Source organism: Buteo buteo, chromosome 12 (assembly GCF_964188355.1).
Source record: "Buteo buteo chromosome 12, bButBut1.hap1.1, whole genome shotgun sequence".
NCBI classification, from domain to species: domain Eukaryota; kingdom Metazoa; phylum Chordata; class Aves; order Accipitriformes; family Accipitridae; genus Buteo; species Buteo buteo.
This window is the reverse complement of record NC_134182.1, coordinates 22,517,465-22,543,163: the sequence shown is the minus strand read 5'-3', so window position 1 is coordinate 22,543,163 and position 25,699 is coordinate 22,517,465. Positions and strand designations below refer to the sequence as shown.

Below are 25,699 nucleotides of genomic sequence, written 5' to 3'. Positions count from 1 at the left end.
CGAGCAGTTGCAGAGCGCCGGCGAGCGGGCGGTGGGGCGGGCGCTGCGCGGGGAGCGGGCGCTGCGCGGAGCCGCCGCTGGAGTGCGCGGAGCGCGGCTGCCGCCGCGCCGGGGGCGAGGAGCGCACGCCGCGCCGGCGGGGGACAGCGCGCCGCGGGAGCAGCCCTCCCCGGGCACCGGGACCTGCTGTTGGCTTGCCGCCTTGCTTTATCCTCTCGTTTAATTTATTTTTTTCCCCACCTATACTTTGATCCACTGGGATTTTTTTTTTTCCTCCCTTTCCTGCAGAGCCTCCCCCCGCCCGAGTTCCCTCTCTCTCTAGCCAGTTTGGATTTTTAATCTTTTTTTTTTTTAATACATCACTGTTCTGATTGGTTTTGGTTTTTTTTTAAGCGGTGGACAGAGAAAGGGCGAGAGAGACAGAGAGGGCAGGCGGAAAGCCCTCTGTTCGTCCCCTCCGCCACCACCACCCCGACTTGCGGAGAGGGGTCGGGCCGAGCGGCGGCTGGATCAGCCCCTTCCCTCCGGGAAGGCGACCCCGGCTCGGGGAGTCGCCGGAGGCAGCCGCCGCGAAAAGGGGGCGCAGGAAAAGAGATGCATTGAAACTTTCCGCGCAAACTTTGGCGTGAGTGCGCGAAACCGAGCGAGCGCGGCGCGGGTGCCTGCCTGCCCCGGCGCGGGGAGAGCGGCCGCGGACGGGCGCCGCTGTGGAGCTCGGACCGCCCGGCGGCGGGGGCCGGGCGGCGGCGGGGCGGCCGCGGAGCGTGCGCTCGGCCCGGCGGAGCGCCCACCGAAAGCAGCAGCGGGGGCCGGCGGAGAGCCGGGCTTATGGAGGGGTGAAACCGGAGACCCTGAAGAGGACCCCCCCTTCCCCCGGAGCCCCTCGCAGCGCCCGGCCGGCGGCAACCCAGGAGGCGGCGGCGGGCACGGAGGAGGCGCGGGCGAGAGCGCGGCGGGGCGGCGGCGGCGGGGAGGCGGCGGCGAGGCGGAGCGCGGCGGGCCCCGCTCCGCGGCGTGCGCCGGCAACCATGAACTTTCTGCTGACTTGGATCCACTGGGGGCTGGCGGCGCTGCTCTATCTGCAGAGCGCGGAGGTAAGCGGCGGGGACGGCGGCGGGACGGGGGCTTTGTGCCCCGCGTACGGGGGGGGGGGGGGGGGGGTGTCGGAAAATACTTTTCCGTCCCGTTTTTTTTTTTTTCCCCTCGCTCCCCCCCCCCCCCCTTTGCCTCCCACCTGCTCGGTGCGGTGCCGCCGCGCTGCTGGCACTGGGTCCGGCTGGGTGCCTGCAGCGCGCACACGTGTGCGTGCGTGCAATTGCTGCAGAGGGGTGGAAAGCGCTGCCCGGCGCTTCGCGGGCCCCCGGAGCAGCCGGCAGCGCGGTGCGGAGTGCCCGCGCACATGTGCGCGCATTGCACGTCCCCGGCGTGGGGCTCCCGGGGCGGCGGGGCCGCGACCGGGCCCCGGGCGCTGCGGCCGGCGGGCGGCGCGGCGCGGGGCTGGGAGGCAGCGCGCTGGCTTCTTGCATCAGCCTCGCCTCCCGTCCTCGGGTCTCCTGACATTGCAAAAGGGTGTTTCAGCGGTATTTGCCTTGGGTCCCAGCTCGGGTTCGTGCCGCCGAGTGGAGTTCAAAATACCTAGCTGGAAAAACAAATAGAGATCAAAGAGGACAAAATGGATCCTGAATTTCTTCCAGATTGAAAAAAAAAAATATCAAAATACATATCTACTGCACCGAGATTACAAAACTGCGCATTTTTCTCTTCTCTTCCTCCACAGTCACTTTTACTTTTGCCTCATTGTCATTCCTGAGGGATTAGAAATCAACTCTTCCTCCTTTTTGTTTTTTTAAGAAAAAAGAAAGGCAGCTTTCTGTGCAAACCTGTCCTATAAATCTGTTTTCTAAAGAGCCGAGAGGGCTGTGTTGCCAAGAGATATTAAGGGGTTTAGACAGAGTGCCCACGTGAAAGTGGCTGTTCGTTAGATGGGCATGGATTATGTTTTAAAGGCTATAACAGGTTAGTACTCTCCTGCCATTTCTCCTTGGCACTCTGAGACAACGTGGGCCACATAATCTCCCACAATCATGAAAATAAACGTCACTTGCAAACTAATCAGTTATTCACATTGTTTGTTCAGCACCAATGCTGGAAGGTAACTCCCCAGTTAGGAGCCATTTCAGCTGTAACTGAAGTCATGCAGGCACTGCACGCTTTGTTTCTAGCCTGTTATATCTGCACTTTCTCCAGTGACAGCCACACATTAGGCTGTGCTTGATGGGAAGCGAGGCGCAGCTCTCACTCGATTGTGGCACAGAGCAGCTCCGTGCTGCCTGCCTGCCAGATTTGGCTCGTGGGACAATTCTTTCCACTCTCCCAAGAGTTTTTCCACCGTGACCTAAAACAGGGGTTTCTTTGCCTCCCAGCTCTTCAGTAAACTTGTACAGTAGCATCTGTTCCCTGGCTATAGGGTAGACAATTCTGTATCGGTGTCTAGTGATAATACCCTTTAACCCTCCCCTTGCTCCTTCTCCCCTCCCCTTCCTCTTCCCCAGAGGAGGAAACGGCGGATCAGGTAGAGTCCAGGTCTGTCTGTCCTCAGGAGTTGCTTAAAAGCCTTGTGCTGTCTTTTTCTCCTAGGCAAGATGATGGTGCCAGTGAGAAAAGAAAGAGGGTAACAGTGGGAAAAAAAGTAGAGGGGAATTATGGGGTGTTGGTGGGGTTGGGGGGAAATGTTGCAGGGGGTAGATACATGAGAGATGGTGAGATGTTCAGATAGCTGGGTGATGCGGGCCATATAAGTGCTCAGGCAGACCAGCGGTGAGGTCTGCCCTTTAGTTCTGTCCTTATTTGTCTGTTGATCGCCCAGGCACCACGGTGATGGGAACGTTAGAAATACCAGCAGATCTCACGTAGGCAGCTTGACGATGACTCTGGGCATGGCAGAAGGCATGACTCTTCACGCCGGGACTAGGGTTTTGTGCTTTGATGATAATATTTATCTGTACTGTTAATCTGGCTGTCGCGCTGAATAAAACCTATCTAGCTAGCCAGGCATGTTGGAGAGCATTAAATAAAAGCCCTGGCAGAGGCTGAGTTGGGAAAGTGGGGTCCAGCGCGTGTCAGGCAGCTTTCCAGAAGGTGAAGGAGGAGGGATGCAGGAATCACGGTGCTCCTCTGGTGAAAGTGGCAGGGGGATGACTCCTTACTGAGGGAGTTGTTACGGTCACTCCTGCAGCGAGGCTGGGATGGTGGGAAATCATGTCACGGTCAAGGCTTGGTGGCACTGATGCTACAGGTGTCTGCCTCCACTGGTGGCGATAGCCTTTCCATGCAGGAGAGGGAGGAAAAGGTGGTTTTGCGGTGCCACCCTCCTAGCTGTTTGCCTGTGCTGAGCTGCGGTGCACAGTCCTCACGCCCCACGGGGTCAGAGAGGTTTGGTGGTGTCCCCTTCCAGTTCCTCCTTTTCCTAAAGAACGGGGGAGGGTCAGTCGTTCCCTGTCTTCCTTTGTCTGCGGGTCCTGGTGGCAGCCTGGTAGCAGGTCACCCCTAATGATGGTCTGGGAACTCTTCCCTGCCTTCCCTGGACTGTGGAGGGACCTGGATACACCAGCTGTATTGCCATAGGGAACAGGCAGCAATCAGACATCGAGGGAGGGAGAGCGAGCCTGTGACTAGACTGCTAATGACTGCACACCCACCAGGCTCCCTGCCTTTGGTGTGCCTCTGCGCCAGGCCACGATGGGGAGCCACCAGAACCTGCTTCCCCAGCCCGTAGGCAGCCGGGATGCGGAGGGTCACCTTCCCCAGAGCTGCTCTGGGCCTGTGCTCTGAAGACAGGCTGGGAGGAGGAGCGCTCCTTTGGGAGCAGGGGAGAGGGAAGCCCATGCTGACATCTCAGAGGCGCTCACTGATTTCCTGAGCAACCCCAAATCCACTCTCCTGACCATCCTGCTCTGTGTCAGGAAAATGCCTCGGCTGTGCTGGCAGCTTCTGGGATTACTGACCTCTGTCTGCATGTACAATGGAGAAGGAGTGCAGTGAGTCCTGTCCCCCTGCCCCCCCTTAAGTAGAAACCGCTGAGAAGAATTTCTAGTGCCTAAGACGAAAAGTGCCTTAACTCCTGTCCCAGAGTCCCTCACAAAGTGGATGGATTGTTTGTTCCAGTCCTAAACAGTTACAAAGCTCTTTTAATGAGGCTGCACAGATTAGGGGGAGGGGAAGGGAGAGAAAGAGTGCTGGTGGTGGTGGTGAGGGGGGTGATGGTTAGAGAGGAGTGACTTGATTAACCTTTTCTCTCCCTTCAGTGAGTAACTTGCTTCAGGCAGGGACTGGGGGAGAAGAGGGACAGGGAAGGTGCAGACACATGGATGGTGTGAAGTGGGTTTATTAGTTAGGGAGGGTTTTACTCCACTGCAGGACGTGCATTCGCTGTGACCTGCAAAGGGCACAGAAAGGAGCTTCCCCCTGGGCAGCCCCATTCCCGGGGTCATTTATCCTGCTCTCGAGCGCAGGGCTTGCTTCCACACCTCTGTGAAATGTTGAAAATCTTTTGGAAGGAAATTGTGTTACAGAGCTGTTGGGAAATGCCAAAAACCAGCAGAGGAGAGCGTGACCTTCAGGCTCCCACTGAAGGGCACACCGGGCCTGCTTATCCCTTGGAACGCTTTTGGTTCCCCATTGCCCTGTCTGATATGTAGCAGACTGGTTTAAAGTGAGGCACAAGCCCCTGCCTCACCTGCTGTTCTAGTGGACGGGCCTTGAGGGCACTAGCCACAGGTGAAAGACACTGCTGAAAGGGCAGAAAAGTTTCTTGGTATAGTGAGCGGAGAGCATGTTACTGATAGTGCTAGGAAACCCTTTGGCTTTTTGCTGAGAGCTCCCCTGGGTGAGCTCAGAAGCTCTCTGCAGACTTCGTACCGATCTCATTTCCCGTCCTTGGGGTGGGATCGCAACCCAGGTCTAGGTGAGCGCTGGGAGAGTGTTCTGGCTCATGCTCTGGTACATCAGGGGCAGAGCAAGGTGCTAGCCAGGCGCAGGTGAGCAGTGAAAGTGTGTGGCTTGCTTCTGCTTCCCATCACCTCTGCACCATGTGTGCTTGCATGTGAGGAGGCGGTGGGCTTGGCAGCCAGCTGGTCAGCCTCGCATAGAGAATGGGTAGAATGACCCTCAAGGTGTCTCTGAGCTAATTTTGCTCAGTCCATCATGGTCATTTGGTGTGTGAACCAAAAATCCCTCTGCGAAAGGTCTTGGGGGCGTTGTGACTTGGATAAACTAACTTAGCTCGTGATCCTCTTCCTGTGCTACAACACAGATTGAGGCTTTTCTGGCCTTGATGCTGTTTTCTTTTGACCCATAGATTGTCAGGCGCTGAGTGGCTTTGGAAGGCTGTTGCAACCTCCACTGCCTCCATTTTGTTTGTGCTGTTGCAGTGACCTTCACACTTCAGGAATGAAACTGTTTCTAGGAACCTGCTTTTTAAACTGTTGTCACAGTGCTGAGGTTGGGCACACAGCCCTCCCCAGAGAAGAAACAGGTCCACACATGGGGTGGCTCAGGTCTGGGCTGGTGAGTTATGCCCAGGTAGAGAAAGACTTTGGTTGAAATGAGAAGTGAGGAGTTCGGTCGGGGGACCTTAGACAAAGGGAACAGTGAACAGGCACAAAGGAATGGCTGGAAGAGGGGCTTCTAGGGCTTTGTAGGCTCTCTTGCCCCCTCCTTTTAAAAGCTGACACTTCGGGCTGCTTGGATGGTGGTGCACGGGGCTGCCTAGAAGACCATAGGTGGCAGATTCCCATTGCAAGCTTGGGGTGGACTTTGTCGGCTCAGTTCAGTTCTGTCTCTGGCTACAAGATCAGAGTGCCTTTTTCTGAGCCTAAATGCAGCATATCACTGATGAAGCAGTAGTTTGTATGTATTGCCATGCTCTTTTTGGGCCGCTGCTGAAAGGCAGCAGGTTCTGGGGTGGATGGCATCACACAGGTGGCAACATACCTCAGAGAAGTGAAGCAAGCCAGGCATTTTTCGGTTTTGGTTCAGAACAGAACAGCAGGGGGAAACCTGACTTGGCTGGAAAGTTACGTCAGAGCTAAAACCCTCACGCAGAGCAGGAAGAGTGGAGTTTTTGTTTCACCTGGAGTTAAAAAGACTTTCTTAGTAAAGCAGTGTAAGGCTTCTCCATCCCGGTCTGGGGGTGGGTTACCTGTCACCACTCCTGCCTGCGTCAGCGGTTTGGAAATGCCCCTTGACACAAAAGGCAGCAGGAGCGAATACAGAGCTTGGGGCCTTTTTGGTGTTTGTCCAGGGGAAGCCGCATGGAGCGCAGGGACGGGAGCCGCGCTGCTGCTGGGCCACGCAGGGGCTGGGGACTGGGACCGTTAGGTGAGGGCATGCGTCGCCCTCCTTTCCAGAGGAGAGGAGGGAAACCCGGACGGTTTGGCGGCATTTGTCGGCAAAGCTCTGCTGTCACAGATAATTGCCCTGACGCCCGGCCAGATACCAACACCTCGGTGGCCACCACTACTCGGCGACAGACATCTGTGACGTTGAGAGGGGAGCGATGCCCTTTCGCGCCTGGCTGCCCTTCTCCCCCTTCTGCCATCCCGGGCTGGATTCACCTTTGCGGGGGTAAATGGAGGCCTGGGGGAGAAGAGTGGTGCCCAGGCCCACCGGTCGTGTCAGCGGTAGAATGTCACCCCTGTTATTTTTCTCCCCCTGGGCCCGGATTTGCTCTCTCGTTTTTGACCGTAATCACTGAAAGCTCCTCTCGAGGGACGCGTTTCTCCCTTTGGGGCCTCTCCCGGGCCCGCCGCGCTGGAGGCCCGGCTGCCTCCCCCCCGCCTGCCCCTTCCCTCGGCTCCCCGCGCGCCTCCCGCGTCCCTCTCGGCTCCCCGCGGGACGGGGGGAACAAAAGGTCCCTCTGTGCCCGCCGGGGCGGCTGGAGGGGCACGGCTCCACCTCGGGGGGCGTCCCCTCCCTCCGCCTCCTGCCCGGTGGGCCGCCGGCGGCGGGCCCGGGAGCCCTCCCGCGCCCCGGAGTCCGTGTTGTGACTGATTTTCTGTTATCTTTGCAGTTGTCGAAGGCTGCTCCTGCCCTGGGGGATGGGGAGCGGAAACCCAATGAAGGTAAGCGCTGGGCGGCTTCCCGGCGGGCGGGGGCGGCCGGGGGCTCGGGGTGAGGAGGCCCGAGCCCCGAGCCCCGGGAGCCGGTGGCGGCCAACACCGCCACCTCCCGGGGAGCGGCGGCGGCGGGAGCGGGGCGGGGGGGGCTGCCGGCGGGAGGCCTCGCCGCCATTAACCCCTTCGCGGCGGCTGCGCCGCCCCCCGCGCCCCCCCGTGCGGGCCCGGGGCGGCCGCGGGGCTGGCCCCTGGGGTGGCCGTGGGGCTGGGCCCCGGGGCGGCCGCGGGGCCGCGGCGTGCAGCAGGGCCGGCCCGGCCCGCTGCTGGCTTCCCACAACTCTGAGGAAAACTGCGTGCGTGCGCTTGTGCACATACACATGCTCATTTATATATATATATATATACACACATACATACACACGCGCGCGCTCGCACACAAAGAGCTGAGTAGCGGCGAACAGTTTGCTAGGGATTCGCCACAGTGCTGTAGGAAGGGATTTGTCATCTTCGCTGCCCGCCTCTTCCCTGGCGGCGCTGGTGGTGCCCGGCTGGGTGGCTAGGGCTGATCCCCGAACAAAGGCCGAAGCAGCGCCCCGACCCTCCCCAGACAGCCAGGCGTCAGGTCACTGGGGGGAGAGGAAAAGAAAAGGGCAGCCCAGGATGATTTTCTGGAGTTTTGCCTCCTGACAGTCCCAGGTACCTCCCCCAGTCAGGGTATCGCTAAGCACTGTACAGAGCCAGGCTCGAAAAATGCACCCTTTTACTCCGGTTTGAGCTAGCAGGCATAGCAGATTCAGGGGACAGCAGTCTGATCCGATAGGTTCTACTTAATGTGTTGCTGGTGGTCCAGTACGAATGGGACCATTGCCTGGTGAGGAAATGAGGTGGTGCCTCTGCAGCCATTGTGATTTTGTGTCTCTCCAGCTGCCTAAAGGCCAGGCTGTGGCAGCGTCCTGTGCCTTGTTGGTTTGTGTGAGTAAATGTAGACCAGAAGAGCAGCCAGCCCCCAGGTTAGTCAGAGATGCCTCCTGCAAGTGCCCTGTCTAGTTGGAGCCCTGTGCATTGCAGGAGGTTGGCTTTCTGTCCACAGTCCTCAGTTCAGAAGTTAGGTAAAAGGGCTGTGGACTTTGGACCCTTCAGGCTGAGGTGATCATCAGCTGCTTTAAGACCATCATGACCGTGTTTTCCCCATACCTTCATAGCAGAGCAGACCACTTGCTGCATGGCAGGGTTTGGTGAAGATCTTGCAGAGTCCCCACGGGTTGTGACCTCCAGCGTTATTTCAGCCGGAGGTCAGCAGAGGGCTCTAGCAGTGTGGGCCCAGATCGGCTTTTTTTTTTTTTTGTCGCACTTGATTTCAATTTCTGTAACTTCATTGGTGCGACAGACTGCATGTGCATTGCCAGAGGTTTGTGGCAGGCTGTGTTTGGGATAGGTGTCCATTCTGCATGGGCAGAATTTCTGATTTGCTGGTGGGCTGCTGCCTGTTGCGCTTGACCCTTGCTCCTGCTGAAGTCAACAGAAGAAGGTTCAGTGACTCCAGAGAGATCAAGATGGAGCCTGCTGTGAGGCTTATTTTGGTAGCCAGTCCTCTGCTGTTGGTAGAAAAGAGCTACTGTCCTCATCTGTGCCATTTGTTGTATAGCTACCTTCCTGGGGAGGGGAAGTATCAAACAGAATTTAATTCCCTGTCACAAGAAGGCTGATGGGATTGTAGGAGAAGTTGGTCTGACAGTGTGATCAGTGAGACTTCGGTGCTATTGCCTTGGTGCTATTTCTGGTTCTGCGATGCAGATATATCTGTGAGCTAGAAATCAGGACTCTTGGCATTACCTTCCTGGCTCTACTTCTGTCCTGCTGTATGACCTTGGAGGTCCTCTCTCTGTACTTGAGTTTCTCCTCTGTGAAGAGGAGACAATGATGTGCCTCTGTTCCACAAGGACAGTCCTGTAGCTTCTTCCACTGAAGCTCTTGGGGGCTTTGGGGTTGGGGTGAAAGATGATTTTGTGTCTTTGGTCATTTTGTGCTTGCTCTGAAATGTCGAGCTGTGACAGGTTTTTATTTGGGATGGACTTACTCTGGTTGGAGACTGTAATTTTAGCTTCAGCCCCTACCCTTTTGTGCTCAAGAGAGCCTTCCATGTGTTTTGTGGCACGGGAAGTTGTAGAGGAGTCAGACAAACACTCTTTGTTTGTTCCACGAGAAAAGATTTTCTGGTATAAATAAAGGAAACCACCAGCACTTGTGGCTGCACTTTTATTTTTAAAAGAACAGTGTGTCTGTATTGCTGCTAAGCCATTGACGGGGAGGGAGGCAAAATGATCATAGACTTGCTGCTTTTCTAGTCTAGCATGTTCCCACTCGACTGCTCCAAATTTGGACTTAATCCTGCCTGCTGTGGCTATGTCTCCCCTGAAGAGTTAATGTGGGCCCTGACTGGATTTTAACCTTACTTCTCATTCCATTCACAAAGAAGAACCTCTGACTCAAATCTGGAGGTGTTTTGCAGGGTAGTGGTGTGGGTTAAATGCGGGATTAACTTTTAATGTGGGCTGAAGCCCAAATTGCAGGAAGGGAGCAGGCCAAGTGGTGTTAGTCCTTCAGTGACCTTCCTGTATTTCCCCATGAAAGACAGACCTTCTTCCGTCCCTGACACAACCAATGGGAAGGAAGCACAGGCTGAATCAGCGCGGCAAAGTGTGGAATACGACTCCCAGTACATAGGAGTAAGTGTAGGTATGGTAGCAGGGGCAGGGTTTTGCTGTGAGGATGACTGTACCTCAGTCACGTGCTCCAGTTTGGGCGCTAACTGTGCAAATGCATTATCGAGTGTTGCACAGTCTCCGTGTGAATGCTCTGTGTCCAGCAAAATCAAGGCAATGCGCCTTTCATGGCAGGATCTTCAGATGGCAGCTGGAGAAAGATTCCCCGTTTCCTTTTCAGAGGCTGATTCAGACTTTGGAAAATCATTGTATGTTAAAGTAAAGGCAGAAACTCCCAGATTCTTTATGGGAAGGATTTGGTCCTGTCAAATCTCCCAGATCTCAAATGTAATCATCAGGGTGCAGCTGTGAAAGCAAAAGCTCTGCAAAAGAAGTTGAATGTGCTGTTCTGTGGCCAATCTGTAGTCCACGTTCTCTGGTGTAATCCAGCTGCTTGTGCAGTGCAAACATTTAAAAAGCATGGCAGACATGAATCAGTTTCACTTCAGTTTTCTACTCTGTTTTGGTTTCTGCCTCCTTTATGCCCCAGACTACTGCGGTGAGCAGCATTTGATCTGCACAGGTAACTGCTGCTTTCCCTCCTTTTTTTCTTCCCTCCCTCTCTCCCATGGACATAGGTCTGTAAGCGTTTTTATCCAGAACTGTGCCTTTACTGCCAGAGTTCCCAGATCCTTTCTGCTGGCACAGCATGAATAATCAACAGTGCAGTTCAGCGGCTGTCACTGTGCCTGCAGAATTTTGCACATATTAAATTGTTCAACTTGTTCAACATAGGCGGTGACTAAGGTCACTCCGAAGGGGAATGGGAAGAAGGAGGTAGCCACAGACAAGATAGGAGAACAGACAGGAGGCATACTGCCATTAGGGGAGGAGGAAAGAGGAAGGGAAGGGACAAGGAACAGAAACATGCTGTCTTCTGGACAAGGAATACCAACAAGCAGTCCATGCCTGCCAGGCTACATTTCCCTTTCACAAGCCACTTTCTGTTTTAATAGCTGCTCACGCTCTCTGACACTTCAGACTCCCTGGATGGAAGCTCCTCCCATCTTGTACCCACTCTCAGCACTGTGGCACTGTCAGCTCTGCATGACCTAGAATTAACTTTCAACAATTAACTGCGGGCTGTGAGCTCCAAGCCCTGCAGCTTTTGCATTTTTGTGGCAAAGTAACCTTTATGCCAGTTTGTCACAAGTTCAGAAGCGCTTACTGGAGACCATTTTTTTCCATGATGCAAGCAGTTTGCTCTTATCACTCAGAGTTATCAACCTTGGTGCTGTAGGACTGCATACTGTACAGGTGGATCATTATAGTGCTTAACAGCATAGGGCAGGCACTATCTCTTTGTGCGTATTCTTATCCTCTGCTCCGTTTGAGACATCTTTCTTTGCCTGCATGCTGGTGGAGCTAGGAGGCCTGGAGGGCTTCCGGTACTCACTGTTGGCAGAACTACTAGCAGCTGGGTTTTGTGCATGTGTACTTATCTATCCTATCTCTCATCACTTTAAATCTCTCCAACCCTTGACCAAGCAGCACAATGAAGCTTTGGCAAGAGGCTGGGAAACATTGAAAAACGCTTATGAAATCAGTGCAGATCGCAAACAGTTAGTGTTTGCTCCATTTGTAGTGAAGGCAGGGGATAATGGCAGATCGGCCCTGTTCCCCCACCCACACTGCCTCATTGTGGTTCGGTAACCAAGCACATGGTCTAGTTAATCCTGGGGGTGCTGTGGGCTTGCTTTGAATCTTTCAGCGGGTGGCTTGATTCCTTGGTCTGGGAAAGTGGTCAGTGTGGAGACACAGAGGCTGTGACTTGTAGAAGGTGCTGTCATGGTTCTGAGGTAGCCTGTTGAGGTGGATGTTCTGCAAGGGCGGAAGAGGTGGCTGACAGGAAGAGAGCAGATACGTGGATGCATGGTTCAGAACCCTCTGCTTCTTCTCAGAAGTGTCTGTGTGCTGAGGTCTGTAGAAAGGAGGCTTCTGGCTTATCCCCTTGCCTTCTAAAACCCACTGGGGCATCCACTGGCTATTTTGAAAGGGTGTAAAAGGCAAACCTGTGAAGGGCCTTAATCCAGAGTGCAGATCATCTGCAATACCACAGGTGCTTTTTAGCTGAGCTAATATGCTTAGTGGCAGCATATCCGAGAGTATGGGGGATAGCAGGGAAGGGCTTTGGGGAGGAGGCACCTGAGGGACACATCGTGGTGCCAGGCAGGCAAATAGTGAGGCTCTGTTGTCTATCTTGTCTCTGCCCTGAAGGAGCGCTAGGAAGAGATTGTCTCTTTCTCTCCCCCACTTGATTTGTGTGTGTGTGTGTGTAGGACAGATACAAAGGACTTAGGCCTGCGAGACTGTTAGTGAAGAGCATAGGGTAGATGTCTTGCAACTGTCTGGCTCGTTTTAAGGGGTGAAGCACTAGACATTCTTGAGCTAAGTTTGCATTAACTTACTTCCTCCATTCCTCCTTTTAGTTATCAAATTCCTGGAAGTCTATGAGCGCAGCTTCTGCAGGACAATTGAGACCCTGGTGGACATTTTCCAGGAGTACCCTGATGAAGTGGAGTACATATTCAAGCCATCCTGTGTGCCTCTGATGAGATGTGCGGGTTGCTGCGGCGATGAGGGCCTAGAATGTGTCCCTGTGGATGTGTACAACGTCACGATGGAGGTGAGGGCCCATCTTGCAAGCTGGCATGCTTGGGTGGAAGGAAGCAAGTCAGCCATCACAGCCACCCCAAGTCCCAGGTCCCAGCTAATTCAGAGGGAGGGCAGCCTATCCCAGGGAAATGGAGATTGTCGGACTGAGGGGCTTGCCTCTTTCCTGACCCTTGTGCCCAGCATTACACCATGCAGCGTTAAAAGATGAGTTGCCCGTGTCTATTCAAGGCTAAGATGAGAATCTGTTTTTTCGCTCTGACCTCGCTAGTGCCCAAATACAGTAGCTAGGGGCATGCAAAGGAGCATTTCTGCAAAGCAGAGAGTGCAAAAGACATTTCTGGTGCTATTATCTCTGAGGTAACAAAGAAGATACTCCTTGGGCCCTTGCTCCACCTTAACTCTGCGTTTGGTCCAGACAGCTGTTGCTCTGAAGGCAGCTGAGTAGTGCAAAAGGGGAAAGCCTGTCAGTACTCTCTCCCGGAGGGCATGTGAGGTCAGCCTTTACCAACAGAGCAGGGGGATTTGGGTCATTAGCTACATTGGCACAGCAGGGGTGGAAGGGGACTCTAAGAAACACACTGCTTCAGTGTCAAGTGGAAAAGCCTTTCTGCCTCTGGGCGTGCTCCTCCTTTGTTTGGAGGCTGCTGAATTCGCTCCTTGGAAGAGACAGAGATGGCCCCGATAGCAAAGGCTGGGCACATGGGGAAGATGCAGACTTGCTTTAGAGAGCTTTGTCACTGCCCTTGTCTGCCAGTCTGGATGCCAGCTTGTGTCCACAATGGCACCCATTACCTTTAACCCATAGCTGCCTCACCTACTTGTCCCTCAGCCTCTTGAATGGCCACTGTAAATATTGCCATCACTTTTTGATATGGATGAGAGACATGCAGTACTAAGTGATTAACCAGCAAGCTCTTTTTACTTGTCATTTAAGCTGTGTTTGAACAGCGGTGGAGAACCTGTCTGTGCCCTTCCATGATTCCCCATACTGCTTTTCCACTTGCAGGCTCCAGCCAGGGCTAGAGCATACTAGCATGGTGTAGCTAGGGATGGGTTTCTTACTACCATTCCTTGCTGAATTACAGTTTTTGGCTGGTATGCCTGCATGCCTGTAACAGGTCAGAGGCACTTGAGCAGATCTCTGGTGCAAGTGCTAGAGCTAGTGGTCCAGCCGGGTTCTGCATTGAGAGACTGTGACAATACATGCATAGCTTCCTTGGAGGCACCTGGGGATGGGGGATGGGCAATGTCTGGCTCTGCAGGGCTGTTTTAAGCACAGATCACCAAATCTATGTTGTGTGTCAAGTCACTGAGAAAGTGAGATGCCAGCTGGGAAGGAATGGTAGCTTAGGGAAAAGGAGTTGGATATGGTATTTTTGCTTTGGGCCTTTGTGTTAGACTGAAGCATGCTTCTACGTGAGAGCAGGCTGGATGCCCTCTTACTGTCTCTCTAGGATCAACCAGGGACGGCTCAGTGAGAACCTTGCTATGGTGTTATGCCCTCTCTCATGCCTGTCTCCAAGGCAGTCCACCAGTGCTGGCACCTTGCATGCATGAGCAAACAGAGCTTTGGCACAAGTCTGGTGTTGCCACTTGCTTGTGATCAAAGACCTTCCCTGACTGGGAGAATGGGGCCCCAAAGCGAGCTCAAACTCTGCCATGCTCTTCCCAGGAGCTCCTGGGGTGCAAATGCTTTGCTGTGCAGCAGGCTTATTTGGAGCTGTGGATATAAATAGTGAATGGGCAGTGACCCTCTCTGTTTCTTTCATTCCAGATCATGAGAATTAAACCCCATCAGAGTCAGCACATAGCGCACATGAGCTTCTTACAGCACAGTAAATGTGACTGCAGGTGAGAATGGAGCAGCACTGGTTCCTCTTGCAATAAACTTACTCTGAGCCTTTCCTTTTTTTTGCCATTGGGTTGGGACTGTTGTGCAGAGGCTTCTGCAGTCTCCTCAGTTGGTTTGCAGTGGGATGGCTGAGCCTGGGAAAAGAAGTCCTTTGCTGGCGAGGCTCCTCCATCTCTAGTTATCACAGGTGGACAATGCTAGCCTGAAACCTGGGGTTTTTTGGCACTGGCTGCCCGCGAGGTGCAACAGGAGAGCAAACACTTTGAGAAGGACCACTGTACCTGTGCCATGGGCATCCTGCAATGCCAGCTGTACATGTCCTTCCCTGGACTTGGCGGGAACTGGGGATAATACTGGAAGCATATATAGTAAGCTGCCTTCTAATGAGGCCTTTGTTCTCTCTTCCCCCACAGACCAAAGAAAGATGTCAAAAACAAACAAGAAAAGTAAGTGACAAGCCTTTCCTCCTTTCTCTTTTGGTGGTTGGTTGGCATTTCCTCTCCCCACTGCCCCTTGTCCTTTTCTTTGGTTGGAGGTACTTACTTTGAGAAGGTGTTTTTGGAAATGGCATATGATAGTGCATGGGGCGACACTCTGAATCCGTTCCAGGTGGGCACAGAAACCCAGATCTGACGGTCCTTCCTTCATACCCCAGACCTGGAGCTTGCATGACGCACGACCATGGCAGTCATTCCTAATGCTTTATCCCGAGTCAGGGAAGTCCCATCGTGTGTGTCCTACCAGAATGGATTCAAGGTGCAGCCCCCATTCTCCCCTCTCTCTTCCTGGGGTGTTTCTGGTTACTGCAAATTGCTGCCTTTCTTTATTATTAATTTTTCTTTCTTGCTACTTGAGTGAGTACTTGCTGGCTTCTTTCACAGCAGCTTGGGTAGGAACTCTGCTGGCTACAGGGAGAGGTGGCAGTAGAGGCCTGGTGGAGGCAGAACTGATGCCATGCAGGATGTGATGCTGGTTTTGGTTGGGTGGGGGTCCAGGAGGGTGTAAAGGGAGGTGGATGTCCTGTCTGGGTCTTGGTGGAGGCTTTCATGAGAGTTTTTTTCAATCTGATGGATTTGCTGGTGACCTGAAGGAGGTTAAGGCACAACCTTCCCTCTCCTTCCTCCCCAAAATAAAAAGGTTGTGGAAAGTAGAGAAATAAGCTCTTGTCCTGCAGTAGTCGCAGGGACGATCACAAAATGTGGAACAACATCGAAAAGAGAGAGTGACCTCTCTGAGTGAGAGGGTCAGCTGGACTGCGCATGGCTGGGATAGTGAGTCTGTCATTTAGAGGTGCGGAGTTGGAGAGGAAGGGGGTGAATATTGGGAGATGAGGCTGAAACAGACAGAGAGAGCAAGTGGGAGAGTGAGAGAACTTCTTTCACCCCTCTCCTGGTGATTGTATATTTCTAGCTGCCTTCCAGCCTCTCCTACCCCCCCCTGGAAATCTGCTCCTGGCTGCATTGGGCTGTGTGCAGCCAACACTCCTCTCTGTGCAGGGCCGTGTCGGGGACGGTCGGTCTGCGTGGCTCTGTGGTTTGAAGCTGTGCGAGAGTTGGGTCTGTGTGAACTCTGGTGAGGATGGGGTGTGGGTGAAGCAGCCAGCCCAGACTGTGTTGCATTCCCTTTCCTCTTCTAACAGCACCTTGCCTGCTCTTTGCTGGTTCTGCACTCCCCGGGGAAGAAAGGGAAGGGATGGGAGAGGTTGGTGTGCTTTGATCTGTGCTGGATGGAAAGTCCTGTTATATTGGTGCCCCTGTCCTCCCTTCAGGTCAATTTTCCTCCCCTCACTGCCTCCCTGTGACTCCTGACATGTAGGGCAGAGACTGGGAGCGAGCTGATGCTCTGACACTCGTTCCAGTGAGATGACTTGAACAGGGCCTAGGAAACACCTATGGTGCTTTCCCTTCTGTCCCCCCATGTCCCCTCAACAGCTCCCTCCCAAGGTGGGCTGCACCAGGGATCAAGAGAGCCTTTGCTGAACTGCCACAGTGCTGGGGCTCACTTGTCTGGCAAGCCCTGGTGCTTTGCCTAGGGCCTTCTCCCTTGGTCCTGTGCTAATGTGGCTCAATGAGCAGCGCAGGCTCCAGCCTCCCTCCTTCCCTGTGCTCTCACTGGCCTGTAGGGATCCATGGTTAGTGTCCAGGCCTGCACATCCTAGCCCCTGCCTGTCCCAGCTCCTGCCCAAGAGTGAGAAGCAACTGGTGAATTTTTCAGAATGGAGTCAGTGCCTTGGCTCCGTCTGCTTGTCTGTCTGGCAGATCCATGTGGAAGGCAAGAGGAGGGAGGGAAAGGAGGGAAGATCTGAAAGCTGCTTGTTGGTTATCTCCTGGGTGTCATAACTAGGTCAGGCCTCCCTCTTTCCCCTTTGGTACTCAGGATGGAGGCTGCCAGAGGGGATGTTAGCAGACATCCAGTGAGGTATTCTGGAGTTGTCCAAACTACAGGCAGGAGGTGGGGTGGGTGAGCAGAGCCTTCGGGCTAGATAGCCCTCTCCCACACAGCACTGGTGTGTAGACCAGGTCTCTCCCCTTGTCTGCAGGGTGCTGAGGCCAGGCCCCCTTTGCTCCCATCCCAAGGCAGGATTACCACCGGCCCTTTTGGAGCTTAGCTGCCCCCTCCTAGGCCTGGTGCTGGGCAGTGCGTCAGGTCAGAGTGGTTTCCTTTTCCCTGGGGAGAGCCCCTCCACTCAGATTGCCTCTTGTCAGTCAGTGTGTGCCCACGCTTGTCGCCTGGAAAAGTTGTCTGCACTTGCTGCGGTTGTGTGATGCTTTCACAAAGCTTTCTGTTCCTTCCCCCTCACCCCCTGTCCCTTTCCTACTGGCCCTCTCTGGAGGGGGCAGGTGCCCCTCTGAGGCTCCAGCAGAACCACCTCTACTGGCAGCAGCCCTGCTGGAGGTGGTCTCTGCTGAGTCCCCAGGCGTTGGCTTGGCTGTGGGCAGGCTGGTTGCAGTGCTGGCAGGAGTGCAGGAGGGCCAGCGAATGTGTGTGTGAGGTGGAGATTTGTGCTTTGGCCCCGGGACTTGCCCTCCAGTCCTGCCTCATGTGCTTCCCCCCGTCCCAGCAAGGCACATGGCTGGTTTTTTTCCCTCTTCTTCCTTGCGTTTTCTTCCATTTTCTCTCTCTCTCTCTCCCCCCCTTTCTTTCCTTCTCTCTCTCTCTTTCTCTGTTTTTTTTTTTTTTTCTTCCAGAAAATCAAAGCGAGGAAAGGGGAAGGGTCAAAAGAGAAAGCGCAAGAAAGGCCGGTACAAACCACCCAGCTTGTACGTTTGTGTCCTCTGCTTGTAGACTGTCTTCCCTCCCTCTCCCCAAATCAATCCGCCTGCTTGCTGCTCACTCAAATCTCACCCTCCCCTCCCAGTCACTGGTGGGCTGCAGATCCTGCAGGGGCAGCACTGGTGGTGGCACCGCTCTGGCACTAAGGGTATCTCAGGGAAGGTGGCTTTAGCTTGCTTGGCTCTCTAATCATCAGTGGTGACCATTTTCCCAAGGCACAAGAGCGTGGGTGGGTGAGCGAGGCCCTGCACCTCTTTTCCATGCCTTGTGGTTGCAGCTCTGTCATCTGCTTTCCCCCACTGGTCTTGTGCCCTCACTGCTACGATGACAGGCGACAGGCAGGCTGGCATCTGCCATGCATGTGTGTGCGTGCGTGCGCGCGTGTGTGTGTGCGCGTGTGGTGGAGTCACAGGCGGAGAGGAGAGGTGGGACGGTGGGAAGCTGGAGACGGGGTGCTGGGGAACTGGGGGGGGCTCTCTCTCATTTTTTTCTCTCTTTCTGCTGGATTTGGTGGCTTCTCTCTCCCTGTGTCTCTCTCTGTCTCTTTCACTCTGCCTCTCTCATGGTGGTTCACAGAATTCTGCATTGTAAATTCATGGCCCCTCTGTAGGAGACTTCTAGGTGGCAAGGTTGGGATGGGGCTTACAGAAAGGACGGCAGTGCAGGCTGCAGGGGTAAGCATGTGATGCTGGAGCCCAGATGCTTTCCAGGGAAGAAGAGACCCTGTGTATTTAACTCGTTTAGCCACTGGCCTCTTTCTACTCAAATAACCCACTTCAGAGAACTCCTTTCATTGATATGTCAGTAGCTGGTTGGGACTCCTCACCTTCCCATCCTTGCTTTCCTCTTCTTCCTCCCTCTGGCATGTGCCGATGGATCCAATGCAGCATTTGTGAATACTATGCAGAGAGCCTGTTTTCTTTCTCTTTACGCTAATGCAAGGGGGTGCTGTCCTGGGACTGCCGGGGTGCTGCTGGAAAGTCCATCAGCCCGTGACGCTCCAGTGGGCAGCATGGGGGCTGCGGGAGGGGGCAAGGGGATTGCTTTGATGTTTAGGGTGTTGCATGTGTATTTTCTTTCTGCTGAAGCGCTGTAGCTTAGACATCTTTCCTTTTGCCTTTTTGCAGTCACTGTGAGCCTTGCTCAGAGAGGAGAAAGCACTTGTTTGTACAAGATCCCCAGACCTGTAAATGTTCCTGCAAATTCACAGACTCACGTTGCAAGTCGAGGCAGCTTGAGTTAAACGAGCGCACTTGCAGGTTTGTGTCCTGAAGGATGAAAGAGAAACACACAAAGAGAAAGAGAGAGAAAGAGAAAGAGGGGGGAGCTTGCTTCCTGCTGACTTCTGGCACCAGTGCTATATGATTACTTCTTTTCTCTGTCCTACGTGGGCCAGAGGGCAGAGGGGCTAACTGAGATGAGGACAGAGGTTCCCTGTGTCAAAGGGCAGCTGTGTGTTTCAGATGTGCTGTCAGGACTTGGATGGGGATGGTTCCCAGAGCGAGGGCATTTGTATCTAAGGTATCCTTTCCCATAGAACAAGATAACGGAGTTCATGTTGCTGAGGTAGCCAGGGGGAGAGTCTGTAGCCCTCCGTACATTATTAGTATGCAACTCTGAGCATACTGACAAAGACAAATCCTTAGCTGACTAGGATTTGACCACCCCTGTCTTCCAAGCCCTTTTTATGCGGCTTGTGGACACTCTGCTGTGTGCAGAGTGAGGAAAGCCAGGCCAGGAGCCTCCCCACATTCTCCTTTGCCTCTTTGTTCTTCTAAAAGCCAGGGAGAGCACTCTGTCCTCTTGCACTGTGCTCACAGTTCCTTGTCCATGTCTTGGCCAGAGTTGTGGTTTGAGGGGCTGCACTCAGGGCTGTGACTGGGATACAGCAGGATTCTGGGTGAAGACAGGTAGAGGTCTGTATTTCAGGTGTGAGGTGGGAGATGAAAAGACACTGTGTGGTTAGTGTTTTTTCAGAGATCCATGCTGTGCATGTGTCATTTGAGTGCTACCTGTCATGCACCATCTGTGGCATAGACCTGCAGAAACTGATTCCTGGTTCTCACCTGAGCGCTTTGTTGAACTCAGTGGGGTCTCTTGACTCGCACCACCTGCACGTACATCTCTGGGGTGTGGGATCATCCTACCTATCCAGAGAGAGACATAGAAATGGGGTTGCTATTGGGCCTTTGGCTGTGACTCTGAACTCGGGTCCCTTTCACAGAGATACAGGTGATTCCTCCTGTCAGCAGAGTGTTGCAGTGGCAGTGGCTGAATGGGAGAGAGTAAGGGAGAGAGATCCAGGGTCCTCTGTGGCTACACCCTGAAAGAGACTTCCATTTGCCTCCATTTGCCTGCCTGGAATTGGCTAGGTGACTAAGGCTGCTACAAGTAGCAAATGCTTCCTTTAAGTGTGAAAAGGCTTTGTGCCCAAACCAGAGAGGTGTTTGCACTGCCAGTGTGGTGGAAACTGCTCTGTATACAGAGGATTTTTCTGGGGTGCTGTAATTTCAGTGGGAAAGTGATTGATGGAGGGTCAGAATAGAGCAGCTTCTGGAGTTAAAGTTCTCCCAGTGAGCATAACCTCTGAAGCGTGAGACCAGACCTAACTTTTCCCTCTGCCTCTATTCCCAAACTCCAGAATAACTGGAGATTACCCTACAGAGTTTGAAGGGTGAGAAATAGTAACAAATACAAAGAAAAAACAAAGAGTACCCCAAAGAAGTCATGATGTCAGAAGGGGTTTCCTAGTTTCTCTTACTAGTCCCTCTCTGTGGTGGGATTAATTGGCACTAAGGAAGGTTTCCATAGCTGGTGTGTTCGCGAGAAAGATGGGAAGGAGTCATAGAAGTGGTAGCTTACCTGTTTCCAGAGAAAAAGCTGGTTAAGCTGAAGTTCCTCATGCTCTTTCTTGTAGAATTAGAATTGGGCCCTACTGGGGAGGGTAAATTCTCATTTCTCCTGCTGCTTCCTCAGGCTGCTGCTGCTGCTGTTCCCTGGTGCTAACCCCTGCTCGTGGCAGCTAGTGGAATGAGAGGCACTTTCTTTTCACCTTCTTGCCTGCATGAGGCCGTGTTGTCTGCACTGCTTCCAACCCAAACAACAGGATAGGTGGAGAGCTGAGGGAGTGTGTCATTCTGCATGTATTGCTTAGCCTTGTTTTTCTATGTGTTTGTGTGTATCTATGTGTGCATGGTGTGAGAGAGTGCAAACAAGACACTCAGCTCATCTGTGAGGAAACCTCTGATTCTGCTCCTAAATTTACCCCTGTACCAGTATCGCCCCCACCCCGTGTAAGTGAGCCTGGAGGAATAGAATTTATCGACCCATTCATGGGTGGAGATTCTCAGCTGTTTTGCCCCATCTGCACAGCACTTCACCCCACCAGTGACGTCATGCCATGTCTTAACACCATGTGCTCTTAAACACATCAGCCACCTCCCTTCCTTCCCTTCCCTGTCCTACTTGCACCCCCATCACAAACATTAACCCCTTTTCTCTTTTTTTTCCTTCCCTCTCCTCTCTGACAGATGTGAAAAACCGAGACGGTGAGCAGCGGAAAAGAAGGGGGAACAGCCCTATTTCTGGAGCCTGATTTCTCGCCTGGACAGAAAAAACAAAACAAAACACTAATCCAAATGAACCCTAAAAATGAAGGATCGGTAGAGCACAGCACTTTCAGTACGGACGATGGACTCCGGAAGGAACATTCCCCAAGGCACCCGCCGCACAGAATTCACCTTTGGGTTTTGAACTGTTTTATTTTATTTTTCTTTTCATGCTGCTAAATAACAGAGCCAGGAAGACTATAGGGGTGTATTTGATGGGTTTTCCCATGCATACATATATATGTGTGTATACATGCATATACATATATATATATATATATTAACCACATCTATATATACATATATGTATATCTTAACCACACACACACATATATATATAATATATATATATATATACTGATTATTTTTTTTAACATTGCTAATGTTATTGGTGTCTTCACTGGATAATACTCGACTGCTGTGGACACAAGCGGGCTACTTGGGGTATAAGAAACAAGCTAAGACTGGACTTGAGTAGAAGCGCTGGGTGTAAACTTCTTAACTCTTAACTGACTCGTGCGGCCTCCGCTGTTTCTCTGTAGAGTGTGCTGTACCACAAACCACCTTCTCCTTGCCTGGGACAGGGAGGAGAGGTGATGGAGAGGATGGGCAGGGAGTTCCAAAGAGCGGCATCCTAGGGTGCGATGGGTCAAAGGCCAAGGAAATGGCCGTCTCCGTGATCAAGGATTCCTCCTCCCCTCTCTTCCCCCAACCTTCGCCCTTACTCGTCTCATAACCTGCCTGCCTTGCTGGGACATGGGATGTCAGTGTACATTTTGCGTTGACTTTACTCGCTATAGAAACTTTGCCAGAGAGACATGCTGGCTTCTCTTAAGGATGGTGGGCAGCTGATGCGCACTAACTTTCCATTCAAGGAAGTATCACAGGAGTCTAGATTTCCCGCCCTTGGTGGCTGCAAAAGGACACAAGGCCTACAGTGTGCTGAAGCAAGAATGGGGACCGGTGCATAGCCACAGAGTTGTTCAGCACTGTCTGCTTTCTTCATGCACAGAGCTGCCACTCAAGAGCATCCAAGATGCTTACGGAACATTTCTGGAAAGGGATATTAATCAAAAGTATATACACAGTAGGGGGGTGTGTGTATGTGAATGTGTGCATTTGTGTCTGTGTGTATGTATGTTTGTGTTTTTCTCTCTTTTTTATATATATATATTTATTTTTATACATATATATATATATAAAAAAATAATATGTATGTATGCCAAGATTGAAGGGGGGGGAAAGAAAGTGACTTCTACTGCCTTCAGTTTGCGTGCCCAGTGTGAATGACCCGTAAGAACGTTTTTATGATGAACTGTAAATATCAGGCCCCTTTTCCACGTTGGGCTGGGGAATCAAATGTGAAGGCAGCTGAAATCCCAAAGCAGTGTCTGAGAGTCTTGGCTATGTGTGTATCTGCAATATATGCTGTGGTGTATGTGAAACCCACCTTACACATGAGCGCACACACACACACCCCTGAAAGCGTGTTTGTACATCTATGTGGATATATATAATCTAGTTCTGTGATTAAAATTATTAATAATAATCATAATAATCAAAAAGGTACTCAGTTTGTGTCAGAATGCTGCCAAACATCATCTGCAATTGAATTTTCAACGCCTGATAATGTACAACACGGAACGCTTCCAAAAAGACAAGACAGTCTAAAAACAGATTCACAACAAGCGACTACTAACCACTAGGAACTCCCCATCCGACTGATGGCTTTCAGAAGGAGAAAAAACACACGGGTGGGTGCTTGCATCTGCAATGTATGATACTCATGCTGCATCGTGCGCAAGACAGAGGCTTCCGATGGGGGGGGGGGAGGGAAGAGAAAGTGTTTTATATACTTATTTAATATCCCTTTTAAAATTAGAAATTAAACAGATAATTTAATTAAAGAGTAGGGATTTTTCAGTATTCTTTGTTAATATTTAATTTCAACTATTTATAAGCCGTACCTCCTTTTTTTTTTTTTTTTTTTTTTATTTGTACTGGTTGTGTATAAATTTAACCTTCCTGTTGTCCCGTCCCATCTCTCCCCAATTGTTGGCAGAGTCAGTAGCATGTTATGGGCAGTTATTTAATTAATTTGTCTAACACCTACCCCTACACATTCCTATTGAGACAAGGGTTAGATATACATCTACATACTATATATATATTTGGCTATGTGTTTGTATATATATATATATGTTTATGTATATGTGTGATTCGGATTAAATAGACGCTACGATTTTTTTATATATGTAAAAAAACCAGGAAAAATAGAAAATTCTACATCTTGAATCTCTCTCCTTTTTAATTTTAATATTTGTTATCATTTTATTTATTGGTGCTACTGTTTATCTGTAATAATTGCGGGGAAAAAAGATATTAACACTACATATTGTGTCTAGTGAATTTTTTCAAGATATTCCTTAGTACATATTTATTTTTAAACAAAGAAATTACAGATATATCTTAAAAAACCAACAACGACGACGACAAACAAACTTTTTTTTGTATTAAAGAATTTAATTCTGACCTTGATTTCCTTTGCCTTCTCCTTCTGCCTTGCATCCTGGTTTTCTTCCATTGTGTAATAGACCCTCCAGCATTGCCTCTGGAGGCTACAGGGCACCAGCAACCTGCCAGCTGGACTCTTTGATTTGGGCCCAGAGCCTCCAAAAGCATCTAGGTACCTGAAGTCCATTGAAATGCATGGGAGGTAGGCAGACACCAAAATACTTGTGTGGAGCTCAGCCTGAGTTCCCTGCTCAGTGAAAAGAGGGTGGTCTGATGGGCAGGAACGAGGGGGCAGGACTCCTGGGTTCCTTTCCAGCCACTGATGCCAAGGAGCATGGTGATGGTCCCAACCCTGCCTCTGCCTTGTCAGGAGCCAAGCCCCGTGTGCCGAGTGCTGTACAGGCACGAGTAGACGCGATCCCAGTGGAGCTTACAATCCAAGGTGAAAGGAATGCTCTGAGCCTGCTCTTCACTGGTAAGGGACTTGGTGTTTGCAGCTGAAGCAGCCTGTATGTAACCCACTGCCAGTGATGGCTCAGCAAGACCTCACCATCCTGGACGATGTTGAACTAAGAACTGTTCAGCTCTGACCGTGCTCATCACTTCGTGAGGGATCTTGATACCATTGCATCTTTTGTGCTGTGCTTTGGGGTCTTTGGGAGGAAAAGCTCTTTGGAAGTGGTGTCATTTCCTCAACAGCCATGAACGCGAGTCTGTTGTGTGTCAGTTGCCTGGCCGCACTGGAAAGGAGCATACAGGATGTTCCTGCATGTCTAGGAGGCGACTCACCCAGGCTAATACAGACCACTGAGTTCATGGCTGCCTTGCTCCTGCTCTTGTGAAGGTAAAGGATCTGGCTTTTAATTAGGATGGACTTAGGTAGCTCAACAGGTGGATCTCCGGTCACAGACTCTGCAGAGGGCAGAGTGGAGGAAAGAGGACAAGTACTTGAGGAGGCTCTGGTTCGTCTTGTTCAGTAACATCTTGTGGAGTGCAGCGGTGAGGTGAGAAGGTGAGCAGGGGCCATCTGTGGATGCTGCTGCACAAGGAACCCAAGGAGTTGCTTGCGTGTTCACCACTGGCTTTTGGTTTGTGAGGATCTATGGGCTGTTTCACAGATAGCTGTGCAAGGTGACAAAGATAGCAAGCCTATCCTCAGTAGACCTGCATTGTCTCTGTGACCTGGGAAATGTTTACAAGTCATAAATTGAAAAGATTGAAACCGGCAGGTCAGTGTTGCTCCCCTGGGCTGAGCTGCATGTGAAATCTCAGCACGAGGGAGCCCAGGTCTCCCGGATGGATGAGGCAGCAGGTCCCTACTGTCAGTTGCAATACATCAAACTCTTCCCGCTGATGGTGAGCTGGGCTGGCCGCTCCCAGCACCTAGAGGAGAAGAACGTGCTGCACCCCTCTCTTTTCCTACCTCTGATGGCTCAGGAGAAGTAGGACACCTGCAGAGCCAGGTGACCTGGTAGCCACCTACTCCATGAGACAGTGGCTGCATGGCATGCTTCAGCTGGGACAACTCTACCCTCTCAAAGGATTCACTTGAGTGTGGCTGCAGCAGAGCCGAGGCAGCTGACTCAAACCACTGCAGCAAGAACCTGCCCAAGCCAGCTCTGAATGAACTACCTGGGGCCCTGGAAGCAGTCCAGCTCTTCTCCTTTATCCTCCAGGGTGGATATGGCTGGGCTGTCTCACCTCTTGTGAGGAGAGCAATTGCAGCTCGATGTTGGAAGGGAGCTCAACCTGGCTGGAGAGGCTGTGTGCGAGTGAGGACCCTGGTCCTTGAGGGGCTGGGACGCAGGAGTGTGGCTGCCCCTCACCCTGCCCAGGGTTTGCACCTGGCTCACCGGTGCTCCGTCCCAAGGTGAGGCGAGGACACGTGGAATGAGGCCAGGTTTGCAGGCTGGTGCTCTGATCTTGATGTGCAGCCTTTCACCCTGCACACAAGAACTT

The 25,699-nt window shown here is 52.2% G+C and overlaps 1 protein-coding gene across 7 annotated transcripts; it reads left to right on the top strand.

The window, feature by feature from the left end:
• On the top strand, positions 1-23,764 carry VEGFA (vascular endothelial growth factor A). Of its 7 annotated transcripts, XM_075042987.1 has the most exons (9): positions 3-1,094; positions 7,070-7,121; positions 12,307-12,503; positions 14,268-14,344; positions 14,759-14,791; positions 14,955-15,101; positions 17,534-17,605; positions 18,746-18,877; positions 21,149-23,764. In XM_075042987.1, exons 1-9 carry the CDS (start codon positions 1,029-1,031, stop codon positions 21,168-21,170), a joined length of 798 nt encoding a protein of 265 aa, XP_074899088.1. In that variant the 5' UTR covers positions 3-1,028; the 3' UTR covers positions 21,171-23,764. The 7 variants fall into 7 exon arrangements, with proteins under 7 accessions (XP_074899090.1, XP_074899089.1, XP_074899088.1 ...); XM_075042989.1 differs by lacking the exon at positions 18,746-18,877 and having other exon boundaries at positions 1-1,094; XM_075042988.1 differs by lacking the exon at positions 17,534-17,605 and having other exon boundaries at positions 2-1,094.
• Positions 23,765-25,699: the final 1,935 nt, after the last annotated feature.

Coding starts and splice junctions, on each gene's coding strand:
- VEGFA (XM_075042987.1), top strand. CDS start 1,029: ATGAACTTTCTGCTGACTTGGATCCACTGGGGGCTGGCGGCGCTGCTC. Junction 15,102..17,533: donor CCTACCAGAATGGATTCAAG/GTGCAGCCCCCA, acceptor TTTTTCTTCCAG/AAAATCAAAGCGAGGAAAGG. Junction 18,878..21,148: donor TTAAACGAGCGCACTTGCAG/GTTTGTGTCCTG, acceptor CCTCTCTGACAG/ATGTGAAAAACCGAGACGGT.